Source organism: Eleginops maclovinus, chromosome 17 (genome assembly GCF_036324505.1).
Source record: "Eleginops maclovinus isolate JMC-PN-2008 ecotype Puerto Natales chromosome 17, JC_Emac_rtc_rv5, whole genome shotgun sequence".
NCBI classification, from domain to species: Eukaryota; Metazoa; Chordata; class Actinopteri; order Perciformes; family Eleginopidae; genus Eleginops; species Eleginops maclovinus.
This window is the reverse complement of record NC_086365.1, coordinates 17,579,186-17,594,767: the sequence shown is the minus strand read 5'-3', so window position 1 is coordinate 17,594,767 and position 15,582 is coordinate 17,579,186. Positions and strand designations below refer to the sequence as shown.

General features: G+C 46.6%; 2 protein-coding genes across 2 annotated transcripts; one reads left to right on the top strand and one right to left on the bottom strand.

Annotated features, from left to right (window-relative positions):
- Positions 1-7,998: 7,998 nt before the first annotated feature.
- On the bottom strand, positions 7,999-12,497 carry gcc1 (GRIP and coiled-coil domain containing 1). Its single transcript, XM_063905143.1, is given in 5 exon segments — positions 7,999-8,983; positions 8,985-9,728; positions 9,856-10,521; positions 10,629-10,967; positions 12,277-12,497. Coding segments are annotated over 4 exon segments (2,178 nt in total). The 5' UTR covers positions 10,953-10,967; positions 12,277-12,497; the 3' UTR covers positions 7,999-8,539.
- Positions 12,498-12,949: 452 nt separating this feature from the next.
- Positions 12,950-15,537, top strand: LOC134878957 (ADP-ribosylation factor 4). Its single transcript, XM_063905145.1, has 6 exons — positions 12,950-13,220; positions 14,079-14,159; positions 14,304-14,413; positions 14,529-14,600; positions 14,680-14,805; positions 15,029-15,537. The coding sequence occupies exons 1-6, from the start codon at positions 13,154-13,156 to the stop codon at positions 15,113-15,115; spliced, it is 543 nt and encodes a 180-aa protein (XP_063761215.1). The 5' UTR covers positions 12,950-13,153; the 3' UTR covers positions 15,116-15,537.
- Positions 15,538-15,582: the final 45 nt, after the last annotated feature.

Below are 15,582 nucleotides of genomic sequence, written 5' to 3'. Positions count from 1 at the left end.
GAGCAGCAGTTTAACCTCTAGCTCTTTCCTAATGTTCAGCATGCACTGCCAGATAGAGAGCTTTAATTAATGAGCTGCAGTAAACTACATGTTAGCATTTAAAGCCAAACTTTAGAGGTTATTCTGGTGAGAGTGACTCAGAGTAACTCAGAGTAGTGTAACGTATCACAGTTCAGAGACAGTGATGATGTAATGTACCTTATTACTTTAAAGAGACAGGAATAAGTAACATGTACTGGATTACATTCTGGAAGTAACTTGCCCAACACTGCTCCTTAACATTGGCACAGGGGCGGTTTGGGCGACGGACTACCAACGGGAAACAGAGGGATAGTGTTTCTAACTCAGCAGCAGTCGTAATCAGTGCTCTAGACCTTAGATCTGTCAAAACGTCATTGTCCAATCAGACTAAAGTCGTGCTTCACATGGTCCCGCCCCTTTAGATGTGGTTTCAGTCAGGTTGAACATCACCCCAGGGGTCTCTCATAGACTCTCATGTAAAAGGCATTTCTTTCAAATATCAGAGCTTTCAGTGCAGTCTCTCTGGGTTCCGGGGGGCTTGCCCTTACGCGCTTTCGTCATACGTAACTGAGAAAAAAAGCGGGCAGCTTCTTCGATCAAGTCACGTACTACTCTCAAGAGGGCTGGCGCTGGGGGGGGGGGGAGACCTACACCCGAGGATCTTCTACAAATTGGTATGAGTGAAAACCCTGGCTAGCAGGCTGTGAGGTAGCCAACGCAGTCTTCTGCTACCCCTGTTTCACCCTGGCAGACGGCAATGCTTGGAGGTCGACTGGTGTCACAGATATGCAGCATCTCTCTGAGAACACACAGAAACATGAGCTGTGGAAGATCCACACGGATAGCTGCTGGAGAGGTTCGACTTTTGGAGGGGGAACATTGCCCCTCCGATGGATGAGGGATACAGGCTAGCTGTTCGTCACCACAATGACGAGGTGAGCCAGAACCGCCACGTCCTCAACCGGCTGTTCCAGTGTGTGAAATTCTGCGGGGTGTTTGAGCTGGCTTTGCAAGGCAAAGATGAAACTGAGGGCTCCACCAACCCTGGCATCTTTCTCGGACCGCTCGACTTCGTGGCTCAGTTAGATGAAGCTGTTGATGAGCATCTGAAACAGGCTACGGTGTTCAGTCAGTAAATACCTTAATGCTGCCCCTGTCTTTATGTGGTTCTGAACATATCTGTTGGCCTGTTGATCAGTTTTACATCATTGGATTCATGTAAATAATGAATATAATAACTAGAATCATTTCTTGGTCTCGTTGTCTGCACCAAGCGGTGCAGTTCGATTCACTAGTTGGAATGTTAAAGGTCTGAACTCTCCTGTTAAGCGTAACAAAGTGATCAACCATCTTATATTTCTCAACACTAAAATAGCGTTTTTACAAGAGACCCACCTTAAGCCATTAGATCACGTTAAACTTAAGAGAGGTTGGGTGGGCCAACTTTACCACTCCTCATTTTCGAGCAAGGCACGCGGGGCTGCAATTCTAATTCATAAATCAATTCCCTTCTCAATGTCCACTGTCATTTCAGACCCTGATGGACGCTTTATAATTGTTACAGGTAGAATTGGGGCTAATAACCTGGTGTTGGCAAATGTGTATGGCCCAAATTGGGATAATGAGAACTTTTTTAAGAACTTTTTTTTCTCTCTCCCTGACCTAAACTCTCATCAGCTTATCCTTGGTGGTGACTTCAACTGCTGTCTTGATCCCTCGCTTGATCGCTCATCCAACAGGCCTTATGCTTTATCTAAATCATCTAAAGTAATCCAGCTGTTCATGGAACAATATACCGTCTCAGACGCCTGGCGCTTTTTTAATCCTAGCACCAAGCAGTTCTCATTCTTCTCTCCTGTTCATGGAACGTTCTCACGAATAGATTTCTTTCTAATTGATAGTAAACTCCTCTCCTCTGTCACGTCGTGTTCCTACAGTCCCATTGTAATTTCAGACCATCCAGCCGTCGTCATGGATGTCTCCTTCCCAAGCAGATAGCTTTCCCGCTCCCCCTGGCGCTTTAATTCATTGCTACTTTCTGACACCAACTTTATTAACACAATTAACAGTCGTATTGATCTTTTCATATCTACCAATGTCAATCCAGATATATCTGCAGCAGCCATATGGGAGTCATGTAACGCTTACCTAAGAGGAGAAATAATATCTTACTCTGCTTATCAGAGAAAGATAGCTATGGAAAACAAGGTCACTCTCTCCAAGGATATAGCAGAGCTGCAGTCAAAGTGTGTAGACACACCTGATGCTGATCTTTTCAAAGACTTACTCACAAAGAAGGCGGAATATGACATTCTGGCCTCCAATGAAACAGCACAGTCCCTGTTAAAAACACGCCATAATTACTATGAGTTTGGAGATAAACCAAGTAGGTTGCTTGCTCACCAGATTAGGCAATCCTCCTCATCAATGCACATCGCCCAAATTAACACAGATATTGGACCAACCATTGACCCTCAATCCATTAACGATCAGTTCAAGGATTTTTATGCGTCATTATATTCCTCTGAGTGCCCAGACAACGAAACACAGTACGAACACTTTTTTAGTTCCTTAGATATCCCTACTATCAATTCTGAAGTGGCATCTAGTCTGGATGCACCATTTACAATAGACGAACTTAGGAGTGCTTTAATGTTTATGCAGAATGGGAAAAGTCCTGGCCCTGACGGTTTCCCTGCAGAATTTTTAAAAAGATTTGCAGATACACTATCACCGCTTCTACTTAACATGTTCAACGAATCGCTGCAAAATGGCTCACTTCCTCTCACTCTGCGTCAGCCTACTATTTCTCTTATATTGAAAAAGGATAGAGACCCATTGTCTTGTAGTAATTATCGCCCTATCTCCCTGCTTTGTGCAGATGTCAAAATACTGGCTAAAATGCTGGCTAGGCGGCTGGAGTGTGTCCTGCCAACTATCATCTCTGCAGACCAAACAGGGTTTATAAAGAACAGACATTCCTTTCACAATGTCAGACGACTGTTTGATATTTTGTATTCACCAACAACCTCTGATGACCCGGAGCTGGCCATCTCAATGGATGCTGAAAAGGCATTTGATCGTGTGGAGTGGCCCTACCGGTTTTACACACTGAAATGTTTTGGCTTTGGCGATACACTTATATCTTGGATTAAGCTTTTGTATACATCCCCCCTTGCTTGTGTTCGCACAAATAATGACTACTCTGACTATTTCTCCCTCAACCGTGGTACCTGACAGGGCTGTCCACTCTCTCCATTACTTTTTGCCATTGCCATTGAACCTCTAGCAGTAGCTCTTAGGGCCAGTCAGATGTTGGGCATCTCAAGAGGTGGCATAGAACATAAACTATCTCTGTACACCGATGACCTCCTGGTCTTTCTTTCTAGACCAGACAAATCTATCCCTATTGTACTGACCGTGTTGAAAGAATTTGGGCAAATCTCAGGTTATAAATTGAATCTGCATAAAAGCGAACTTGTGACAGTTAATGCGGCAGCCTTAGCCCATCCCCTCTCCGAGTTACCATTCAGAACATCGCTGGAGCACTTTAAATATTTGGGTGTTATGTGTAACTAAAAACTATTCAAAACTATTTAAACGTAACTTTTCCCCTCTCTTAGCTAAGTTGTCCCAAGACATCCATCGTTGGTCACTCTTGCCTCTGTCTCTCGCTGGTCATATAAATTGTATTAAAATGAATGTGCTGCCCAAGTTCTTATATCTATTCCAGTGTATACCTATTTTCCTCCCTAAACACTTTTTCCACCCTCTTGATAGCGTAATCTCACAATTTATTTGGAACAAAAGCACCCCTAGAATCAAAAAAGGCACTTTACAAAAGCCTAAACAGTTGGGTGGCCTTGCTCTACCCAACTTCTTACTTTACTATTGGGCTGCAAACATTAGAACAATATTGCACTGGTGTCACACCAGCAGCCAGCCTCCATCATGGCTGCAGGTTGAAGAAGCCTCATGTAGTCCCTCTTCTCTGTTGTCCCTGCTGTGCCTCCCCCCAACATTGTCACCAACTTCACACTCCAGGTTTCAAGGTGTTATTGGTCATATGCACAGCAGATACAGCGTATATGTTGGCAGTGAAAATCTTATGTCCCATGCTCCTCCAACAACTCAACATACATGGTGCAAATAAGATAATAAAATAGTGCAAAAAGAGAAGAATATTTACAATATCAACAATAAAGATTTGAGGAGGTGAAATATATACATATGTGGAATACATTGAGAGTATTTACACACTTTACACTGTTGAATGAGGAGGTATGGACAGATGCATATATTACGTATAACAGATGTGTATGGCAGATGTGTATAATATATAGATATATGTGTGTGTGTACTATAAACAGATGTGAGTAGACATTCACAGAGCTCAGGAGTTCAGTAGTCTTATAGCCTGTGGTATAAAACTGTCTCTGAGTCTGGTGGTCTTGGTCCGGATGCTGCGGTACCGTCTGCCAGACGGCAGCAGACAGAACAGATTGTTGCTGGGGTGATGGGGGTCCTTTAATATCCTACCGGCCTTCTTCCTACACCGCTGGGTGTAGAGGTCCTCCATGGATGGCAGCTCCGTCCTGGTGATGTGCTGAGCAGTTTTCACCACCCTCTGTAGAGTCTTACGGTTGAGGGCGGTGCAGCTGCCATACCAGGCGGTGATGCAGCCAGTCAGGATACTCTCGATGGTGCACCTATAGAAGTTGCAGAGTATCCTGGAGTCCATGTTGAACTTCCGCAGCCTGCGGAGGAAGAAGCCGCTGTCGAGCCGTCTTGGATATGACCCTGGTGTGATGTGTCCATGTCAGGTCCTCACTGATGTTTACCCCGAGGAACCTGAAGCTGCTGACTCTCTCCACAGGAGTCCCGTCGATGGTGATGGGTGTGTGTGCCTCTCTCTGCCTCTTCCTGTAGTCCACAATCAGCTCCTTTGTTTTGCTGACGTTGAGATGGAGGTTGTTGTCCTGGCACCAAGATGTCAGGGCTCTGACCTCCTCTCTGTACGCCGTCTCGTCGCCGTCTGTGATCAGGCCGATGACGGTCGTGTCGTCAGCAAACTTGATGATGGTGTTGGAGCTGTGTGTGGCCACGCAGTCGTGCGTGAACAGGGAGTAGAGGAGAGGGCTGAGCACACAACCCTGAGGGGCTCCGGTGTTGAGGGTCAAGGTGGAGGATGTGATGTTCCCCATCCGCACTGCCTGGGATCTGCCCGTTAGGAAGCTCATGATCCAGTCACAGAGGGCGCTGTTGAGCCCAAGGTCCCTGAGCTTAATGATGAGCTTGGAGGGCACAATGGTGTTGAATGCTGGAGTGTCCAGGAGTGTTGTAGTGAAAAGCTGCCTTAAAATCTGGAATCAGTTCAGGCGGCACTTTGGGCTGCAGATAACACCTGTCTCTGCCCCAGTACATTCTAACCCTCTGTTCACTCCATCAGTCATTGACAGGGCTTTTTTGATCTGGAAAGACCTAGGGATTGTTTCAATAAAACAGCTTTACATTAGTGGCATATTTGCTTCCTTCGACCAGCTAACTCAAGCTTTCAATTTGCAGCGCACTCATTTCTTTAGATATTTGCAAGTCCGCAATTTTGTTCGCAATCATTTTCATGGCTTCCCTCCTTCTACTCTTGTTGATACAATACTTGATGTTGACCCTAATCGCAAAGGTTCAATTTCCATACTGTATAATAATCTTATCAAAAATCAGACAACAACCTCTGATTCGTTGCGCAGCGTTTGGTCTGAGGAGCTTTTTGAGGATATAGACCCTGCCGCCTGGGAGCATGCCAATATGCTTTGGCTTGTAGTACAGTAGCAGGTTTTTGTTTTTTTCTTTCTCTTTCTGTGTGCTGTTAGTGTTTTGTTATTATTCTGTTTGTGTCTTTGTAACATGTATACATGTATATAAGCATGTATGATTTGAATGCATATGTAAATCTGTATGTTATGGCATGCATGGCCAATATTGGTCTTTCATTACCATTATTACCTGTTTCAAAATCCATTGCATCCTATTTCATTGATGCTTGTCTGTAAGGGAGGGAGGGAGGGAGGGAGGGGGGTGGGAGTTGGGGGTAAACTGTCTCTTTGTTGATACCTTGTTCCACAGTATTCATCTGTGTATCAATCTCACTCCATGTAGGAGGTGTATTGTATATCTGTTATGCTCAAAATCTCATAAATAAATCCTACAAAAAAATACATAGAGGCTCCTGATGCAGCTTTCCTCCACAGCTGTCCAGCTGTCCCTTCTAGAGTGAGAGGGGACACATTTCTGTAAGCCATCTAGTGACACAAGAGGGATATCTGAGTTGATCATCTAACCACTAATTGATATGGTCTTTCTTAATGTACCTATTTAATGGGTCACCTTAATCATTATCAGAAAAAAATTGCCCCCCCTGAGATTTTTTTCTGGAGCCTTCACTGCGTTGGCATACAGCAGGTCCAGTGTCTTACTGTTCCTATAGTGCCACCGGTCACACACTGGGTGAAGTTTGAAAGACTTTTGGAGACTTTTACATAAATGCACTGGGGTGCCCGTCTGTACCCCCGCGATGGAGGAGTGGAGGACATCATTCGTCTGCGACGCTGCAGCACTTGGTGGGATGTAAAACCAAAAGCGATGGCGTGTGAGAACTCCCGAGGTAAACAATACGGCCTCAAACTCAGCGCCAACAGCTCAATGTCCGGAGTACAAATACTGTCCTTCACAGATACGGTTCCAGGGTTACACCATAGTGTGTGAATAAAGACGGCCAGTCCTCCGCCTCTCTGCTTGTCTCTGTCGGCTCGAACCACAGTGAAGCCGTCCGGCTCCACCAGACAGTCTGATGTTTCCCCGTTAAGCCATGTCTCCGTAAAGCACAGCAAACTCGACTCCCGGTGTTCCAGTTTAACTGGTTCCGGTTCAACTGGTTGAGTTTGTTTACGTTTTATACTCCTTGAGCGTCATATGACGCTATACGGGCCGAATCATATGTGGTTGCCAGGTTCGTCATTTTCACCTTACTTGTGTGTCTGAAGTGTGACCAGACAATATTAAAAAAAAATACCTGGGCGAAAAAACGTAAGCACCAGTTCATGTAAATGTGCATGTGGAGATCACCGACAGACAACAACATTCATGGTTGATATATATTACCCAAATGTACGGGTTCGAATCCTGTCGATTATGAATATTGTTTACTTTCATTTTTATTTTTTGGCTAGCATATTTTGTGTTGTTGTCTGTGGTGATCTCGACATGTGCATTTTACATGAACTGGTGATGTTAACGTTTTTTCGCCTGGGTTTTCTCCGTTGTCTGGTCACACAAATTACGTGAAAATGACTAACCGGGCAACCACAACATCTGGAGGAAAAGGTAAACAAACGCCACCAGTTAAACCGGAATCAAGTTAAACTCAACTCCCGGAATTCCCGTTACTCCCGCTGTGTTTCTACGAGTGCTGCGAGTCCACCCATCTTCTTTTCCAGCGACCTGACGTTCCCCATGATTATGGAGGGCAAATAAGGTTTAAATCTCCTCCTATTATTTGCCCTCTTTCGCCTCACGCGGGCTACAGCGCGTGTCCCCCGTCTGTGTCTATAGCAGCTGGTAAATCCCTCCGTGGCGCTGCAACTCGGCCCCGGAGGGAGAAGAGCGCTTCTATTGAGTAAGAGATAGTCCTGCCGTCGATATCCATAGAAAAGTGGTTAAAAAAAATCCTACCTATAATAAATACAAGTTGGAAATCAATGTCCCAACACTTACAATTAAATGAAGTACAATGAAAAGTAGCAGTAGTGCAGAGAACACAGAAAAGAGAAGAAGTGGAAACTAAGGAGAGCTAAGAGGCTGCCGCTCACTGCAGCGCCGAGCACTCATAGTGAAGTTATGATGCCTTCAAGCATGTTGGGAAAAAGTAAATTTTCACCTGATGTGTTCAAATCGATCATGTAATCAAGGCGTACAAAATGATTTCAGAGTTTGTGAAGCAAGAACAATGTTTTAATTTCAACAAAGACGTATAAATATTTCATCACCGAAAAAACTGGAATATTATTTATATTTACAATTCAGAAATAACCTGACTCTTTATCAATTAAACATTTATAGTCTCTTCTTCTCCTGATGTTTCCTCTCCTGATGTTTCTTCTTCAGGTGTTTCCTCTCCTGATGTTTCTTCTTCAGGTGTTTCCTCTCCTGATGTTTCTTCTTCAGGTGTTTCCTCTCCTGATGTTTCTTCTTCAGGTGTTTCCTCTCCTGATGTTTCTTCTCTTGATGTTTCCTCTCCTGATGTTTCCTCTTCAGGTGTTTCCTCTCCTGATGTTGCCTCCCCTGATGTTTCTTCTTCAGGTGTTTCCTCTCCTGATGTTTCTTCTTCAGGTGTTTCCTCTCCTGATGTTTCTTCTTCAGGTGTTTCCTCTCCTGATGTTTCTTCTCTGGTGTCTTGTTTCATGGTGTTTCTTCTTCAGGTGTTTTATCTCCAGCAAACTCCTGATGTTTCTTCTTCAGGTGTTTACCTCCACCAGGCATTGCGCTGAAGCTTGGTGACACAGTTTTTCTCCTGTGGGCTGAAGTGCAGGATGGTGAGGATGGCGTTGAGCGTCTGCATACGTCCGCTGGTGTCCTGCAGCGTAAGGAACTTGTAGATGACATTCTTCAGATACTCCATGTTGGCGCCTTCGCGGCTCTGGTCCCGATGCAGTTTGTCGATCTGTCCTCGCAGCGTTGCCGCTTCCTCGCCGTGTTGCTCAGCGTTAGCAACGGTTGCAGCCTGCAGGCGGTGCAGCTCGTCCTGCAGCCGGTGCTTCTCTCGCCGCAGAGCGCCGGCCTCCACCTCCTTCCTGGCCAGCTGCTCGGCGTACAGCAGCAGCGTGGGCTCGCTGGGTGCCGCCCGCCGCAGAGCCATGCTGAGGGCGTCACTGTCGGCCTCCTGCTGGGGTGTGGTGTCAGGGGGGGGATGCGGCGGCTCGCAACGCCTCCAGCTCCTGCTCTTTCTCCTGCAGCAGCTGCATGGTCCTACATCTCTGTTTGTGAAGCTCCTCCTCCAGACGCAGCAACTCGTCACGGTGCATTGTCTGTGCCCGCTCCACTTCCTGCCTGTGTTGGAGCTGCAGCGATGCGGTGTGCCGCTGCCGCTCCTCTAACATGCAGCGCTGCGCGGCCTCTGCCTCGTCACTGTGAATCCGCAGGTTGATGTACTTCTCCTTCAGCTCTGACAGCTGGTCCCGAACCTCCTCCAGCTCCTTGGCCTGGCAGCCATCTTTGCTGTTCTTGTTCTTAAGCACCAGCTGCGCCCGCAGCTTGTAGCGCTCAAACTCGTCCCGCAGCGTGCGCAGCTCCTGCTGGTAATGCACCGCCGCCTTGTCGGGCTCCGGCAGGAGGTCCTGATCCGGGTTCCGCTGAGTTGCCAGCTGCAGTAGCTTCTTCACCTTCTCCAGCTTCTCTTTCAGCGCCGCCACGTCCAGCTGGTCCTCGCCCCCACCCTCTGACCTGCCGGTGGCCGCCATGGCAAGCGTCTTGTTCTCGGTGTCCAGCTGCAAGACGTGCTCTCTGAGTCGCTGCGCTGCCTGCTGCTCTCGCTGCCGAGCTTTCTCAGACGAGCCCAGCAGCTCTGACAGCTCAGAGACTCGAAGCTCCAGAACGGACACCCGGATCTCCGCCGCCTGAGCCCGGTCACAAGACCGCTGCTCTGCCTCGCAGGCCTGCAACACAGAGGTGGGGGTTAGCCTTTCTTTATCTATGCAACACATTGGACTACAGTTGGCTTAGCCCCTGTTAACTTAGTCCCGGTTAGTTTATAACTGGTTGACTCAGGCCTGGCTTTCTCACCTTCCTGGTCTCTGCGCTGATCTGGTCCTGGATTAAGGTCTTTAGCTGCGTCAGTTCCCTCTGCAGCTGGTCTGCTCGCGGGTCTGGTTTCCTGCGCTCTTCCTCGGCGGCCTGCAGCTTCCTGCTCAGCTCGTCTCTCTCCGCCCTCAACTGCTGCAGGTGGGACTCGGACTCTGCCCCCCGGTCCCGGGCCTGTGTAGTCAGCATCAGTGTTGCGTTGGCATCCTGCAGCCGCAGCTCTGCATCCTGCCGCAGGTCTCGCTCCTGCTGCAGGATCCTCTGCAGCTCTCGCAGCTGCAGCGCATGGTCGTCATGCTCCTGCTGCCGCTCGTGTTGCTGCGTGATGATGCGGGCACGGCTTTCTGCCAGCTGCAGCTGCAGGGCGTGAAGCTCCGCCTCCTGCTGAACTGCCGTCCCCCCCAGCCGCCCCTGAAGCTCCTCCACTTCCTGTTTCAGCTTCCGCTTGTCTGCCTGGAAGCTGGCCTCCATGCGGGACTTCTCCTGCGTGATGGTGGCGAGGGCGCCTGTGAGCGTGATCAGCTGGTTCTTCAGCTGAGCGAGCCGACGCTCCACCTCCGAGCTGGGAGGGGGCGTGGCCTGCTGCCGGGGTTCAGCCCCCACACTGCTGCTGTCCGAGCCGCCGGCATCGAGGTCGCTCTGCAGCACCTGCAGGAGGAACCAGCACGTTAGACTGCGGTGTGACTCAGCATAACTTAGCGTATGTTAGTTTGACTCAGCAGGTTTGTAGTTTATTCATGAAGTGTTAGTCATACCGCAGCCTTCCCTGGTTCCCCTGGCTCGTCCTCGCTCTCCTCCACGGACGGTGCTGTGTCCAGGCTGTCCTCGCTGTGCAGCGAGCAGCCGTCCTCGGGGGGAAGTCCTGTTGGGTGGGGGAGTCCTCGTGCTTCATGGTGGTCCTGGTTGGAGACGGTGAGTACCGTCAGGCTGGCCTCCAGAGCCTCCTTCTCCTTCAGCAGGCTCTTGTAGGCTCTTACCACGTCCTTAAAGCGGGTCTGGTACTGCAGCAGCTGCTTCTTCTGGGTCTCCACCGTCTCCTGCAGCTCCTTCCTGCCCGGACCAAAGCCCAGCTTCTCCATCACTGCATCCTGGTACTGGACATTAAAACACATTAATACACACACCACGCACCTTCACTACGGACCTTCACTACGGACCTTCACTACGCACCTTCACTACGCACCTTCACTACGCACCTTCACTACGGACCTTCACTACGCACCTTCACTACGCACCTTCACTACGGACCTTCACTACGCACCTTCACTACGTACATTCACTACGCACCTTCACTACGCACCTTCACTACGCACCTTCACTACGGACCTTCACTACGCACCTTCACTACGGACCTTCACTACCCACCTTCACTACGTACATTCACTACGCACCTTCACTACGTACATTCACTACGCACCTTCACTACGGACCTTCACTACGGACCTTCACTACGTACATTCACTACGCACCTTCACTACGTACATTCACTACGCACCTTCACTACGTACATTCACTACGGACCTTCACTACGGACCTCACAGACTCTGACAGTGCCGGCGCTAAGGGGGGGCATTCGAGGGCCGTGCCCCCCCTAGCGGTCATTGATGCCCCTCCTACCAGCTGTGAAGCATATTCTCGATCTGTCACAATCGACTATAATTGACGCTGAGTTCGAAGTTGCTAAAGAGTTTTTAATGTCACAAAAGCAAGCAAGCCCCCCCCCCCCCCCCCCCCCCCGCCAATGACCCAATGCCCCTCCAGTAGATCTGCTCTGGCGCCGACTCTGCACAGACTATAATATATATAAAGCTGCTCCTCACAGACTGTATAATATATATAAAGCTGCTCCTCACTGACTGTATAATATATATAAAGCTGCTCCTCACAGACTGTATAATATATATAAAGCTGCTCCTCACAGACTGTATAATATATATAAAGCTGCTCCTCACAGACTGTATAATATATATAAAGCTGCTCCTCACAGACTGTATAATATATATAAAGCTGCTCCTCACAGACTGTATAATATATATAAAGCTGCTCCTCACAGACTGTATAATATATATAAAGCTGCTCCTCACAGACTGTATAATATATATAAAGCTGCTCCTCACAGACTGACTGTATAATATATATAAAGCTGCTCCTCACAGACTGTATAATATATATAAAGCTGCTCCTCACAGACTGTATAATATATATAAAGCTGCTCCTCACTGACTGTATAATATATATAAAGCTGCTCCTCACAGACTGTATAATATATATAAAGCTGCTCCTCACTGACTGTATAATATATATAAAGCTGCTCCTCACAGACTGTATAATATATATAAAGCTGCTCCTCACAGACTCTATAAAGGGTTACTAACACGGTAATATATCCGGTGTGTTCCTTACCGTTAACTCCTCTCTCAGAAGCAGGTCCGACAGAAGCCTGTCTCTCGCTCAGAAGCAGGTCCAACAGAAGCCTGTCTGTCTCTCCGAGTTTTAATCCTGAAAACTGGGGATAATAAAATACTCAGATCTCAGTATGAGGAACACCCGCCATGTTGCTCTGAACCGGAAGTGAGGAGTGACCAGTGCTGCATTCACTGCAGTTGGCACGAACAGACTGATGATCTTAATAATTATAATGAATGTTTAATAATTGTAATGAATATAAATGTTTAATAAAGACAAAAACAAGTATTCTGTTTATTTAATTGGACTAACTAACTTTATTATGCTATCTATGTCACTTAGTTTTATTTAAATTATTGCCATCCATTTGTGAGCCACGGTTGTGTAATTATCTGTCTTTGTTTTATTTGTATTTAATTATTATTATTAATGTTATTTCTAATGTTTGCTTTTCTGGTTTATCATTTCATGTCTTTATTTGTATTTAATGATTATTATTTATTTTATTTCTAATGTGTGTTTCCTGTTTTACTTGCTGTGCCACTCTTACTTACAGGTAAGAAGGGAAATGTACAGTGTTACACACTGTACATTTCCCTTCAGTGGGACGAATCCAGGAATGCAGATTTTCTGTGAGGACTTGAACACGGCACTGTTGTGTGTCAGATCAGTGACGTCATTTGTTCCCCGTTGGCCTCGACGTGGCACCAAGAGGAGAGAGGATCAGGGTCTATGTTACTGCTGTTTCCCGGCTCATCTCAGGCTGATAACCGGCTGATAACCGGCTACTCTTCCCGGCTGCTGCTCCAGACTGCCCGGCTCCTCTTTCTCCTCTTCAGTCTCTAACCACCCGCCGCTCAACGAGACTCTAAATATGGGTCTGACCATCTCCTCTCTGTTCTCCCGGTTGTTCGGGAAGAAGCAGATGCGGATCCTGATGGGTGAGAGCATGCTAACAGCTAACAGGCTAACTGTCAGTGACATTATCTAGAATAACTCTGAGGCTAGGCTAACAGCCAACAGGCAAACTGCCAGTGAAATAAACTACATAAACTCTGAGGCTAGGCTAACAGCTAACAGACTAACTGTCAATTAAATAAACTACATTAACTCTGAGGCTAGGCTAACAGCTAACAGACTAACTGTCAATTAAATAAACTACATTAACTCCGAGGCTAGGCTAACAGCTAACAGACTAACTGTCAATTAAATAAACTACATTAACTCTGAGGCTAGGCTAACAGCTAACAGACTAACTGTCAATTAAATAAACTACATTAACTCTGAGGCTAGGCTAACAGCTAACAGACTAACTGTCAATTAAATAAACTACATTAACTCTGAGGCTAGGCTAACAGCTAACAGACTAACTGTCAATTAAATAAACTACATTAACTCTGAGGCTAGGCTAACAGCTAACAGACTAACTGTCAATTAAATAAACTACATTAACGCTGAGGCTAACTAGCTCCAAGGCTTATTAAAGAAAGAAAGATGGACCTTTATTAATCCCCCGAATGGGAAATTTATAAAGGTCCATCTTTCCCCATAGATATAAAGTCCAGATAGGTTGCACCTAACCCTCAGCTGTCAGTGAAGACCTGAGAAAAAAAAAGCTAGCAGCTGGAGACTGCAGGAAGCTGGACTTTGTAACACGTGATCTGTTCTAATGTTTAGTTATATCTAGTTTAAAGTGAACTTTAAAGCTATAGTGAGGCAGATTGTTTTCTTTATCCTGAAGTGTTTTTATTTTTTTGTTGTTTAATTTTATTTTGAGTAATTTTAAGTGTGTGTTTCAGTGGGGTTGGACGCAGCAGGTAAAACTACGATCCTGTACAAACTGAAGCTGGGAGAGATCGTCACCACCATCCCAACCATTGGTCAGTAACATACAGGAAGTAAACAAACACCAATAAATAAACAATAGTAAATTCACTGTGTGTGTGTGTGTGTGTGTGTGTGTGTGTGTGTGTGTGTGTGTGTGTGTGTGTGTGTGTGTGTGTGTGTGTGTGTGTGTGTGTCAGGCTTTAACGTGGAGACGGTGGAGTATAAGAACATCTGCTTCACGGTCTGGGACGTGGGGGGGCAGGACAAGATCCGACCGCTGTGGAGACACTACTTCCAGAATACACAGGTATTATACACTGTATACAAAGATATAGTACTATGTGCAGTACTACTGTAGAGGTGAACCGTGTGTATCAAGTAGCATCTCTATACTGTGATAAGTGTGTGTGTGGTGTGTTCAGGGTCTGATCTTCGTGGTGGACAGTAACGACAGAGAGAGAGTCGCTGAGTCAGCGGAGGAGCTCTCCAAGATGGTCTGTACACAGTACACACTATATATATATATTTATGTGTATGTGTATGTGTATGTATATAACGTTACTGTATGTGCAGATCCAGGAGGACGAGCTGAAGGACGCCGTGCTGCTCGTCTTCGCAAACAAACAGGATCTTCCCAACGCCATGGCGGTCAGTGAACTCACCGACAAGCTGGGGCTGCACAGCCTGAGGAGCAAGACTGTGAGTACTAATACTGTGTACTATTACTGCATACTGTAGTACTATAAAGCCTGCGGACACACTGGAGAAGATTTGACTTACCTCGTTTCCGAATGAAATAAAGTCCCACTGGGCAGCTGCTTTGTACACATTAAAATTCTGAAAAGCTTTGAGGTGTGCCCTATTTTGAAATGCTGCGCCTGCTGCTCTCTGATTGGCTGTCACTCTGTCACATTTCCCTCAGTGGCACGTTCAGGCGACCTGCGCAACACAGGGAACCGGGCTGTACGAGGGTCTGGACTGGCTGTCCATCGAGCTGTCTAAACGCTGAGGAAGATCAGGAGGAGGAAGAGGAGATGAGGAGATGAGATGAAGAGGAGGAGGAGGAGGAGGAATTCACTGAACTGTTTTTGTTTTTTTAAATTATACGTGTCGTCTGTGGGAGGAAGTGATGTCATGGACTCTGACCTCGTCCTCTTCTGTTTTTATTTTAATCTGCATGTTTTAAAATCATGTGACAGGAAGGGGCGGGGCTTATACACCTGTGAGGGGCGGGGTTCAACACACACACCTGTGAGGGGGCGGGGCTAACCTGAAGTCATTCCATTATGATGTGAAGAAGAGAAGTGATGAAGATGATGCAATAAAGGCTTTCTCTTTCTTCATCCTTTGTGATTTTTAGAGAAAAAGCAACCAGGTAAATGTTTATCATTTAATATCAAATAATAATCAAAAATAAACACGTTTATTTTAGCTTTGGAGGTTAAAGGGGTATTTAATATTCTACAAAAGACATTG

Coding starts and splice junctions, on each gene's coding strand:
- LOC134878957 (XM_063905145.1), top strand. CDS start 13,154: ATGGGTCTGACCATCTCCTCTCTGTTCTCCCGGTTGTTCGGGAAGAAG. Junction 13,221..14,078: donor GCAGATGCGGATCCTGATGG/GTGAGAGCATGC, acceptor TGTGTGTTTCAG/TGGGGTTGGACGCAGCAGGT. Junction 14,414..14,528: donor ACTACTTCCAGAATACACAG/GTATTATACACT, acceptor TGGTGTGTTCAG/GGTCTGATCTTCGTGGTGGA.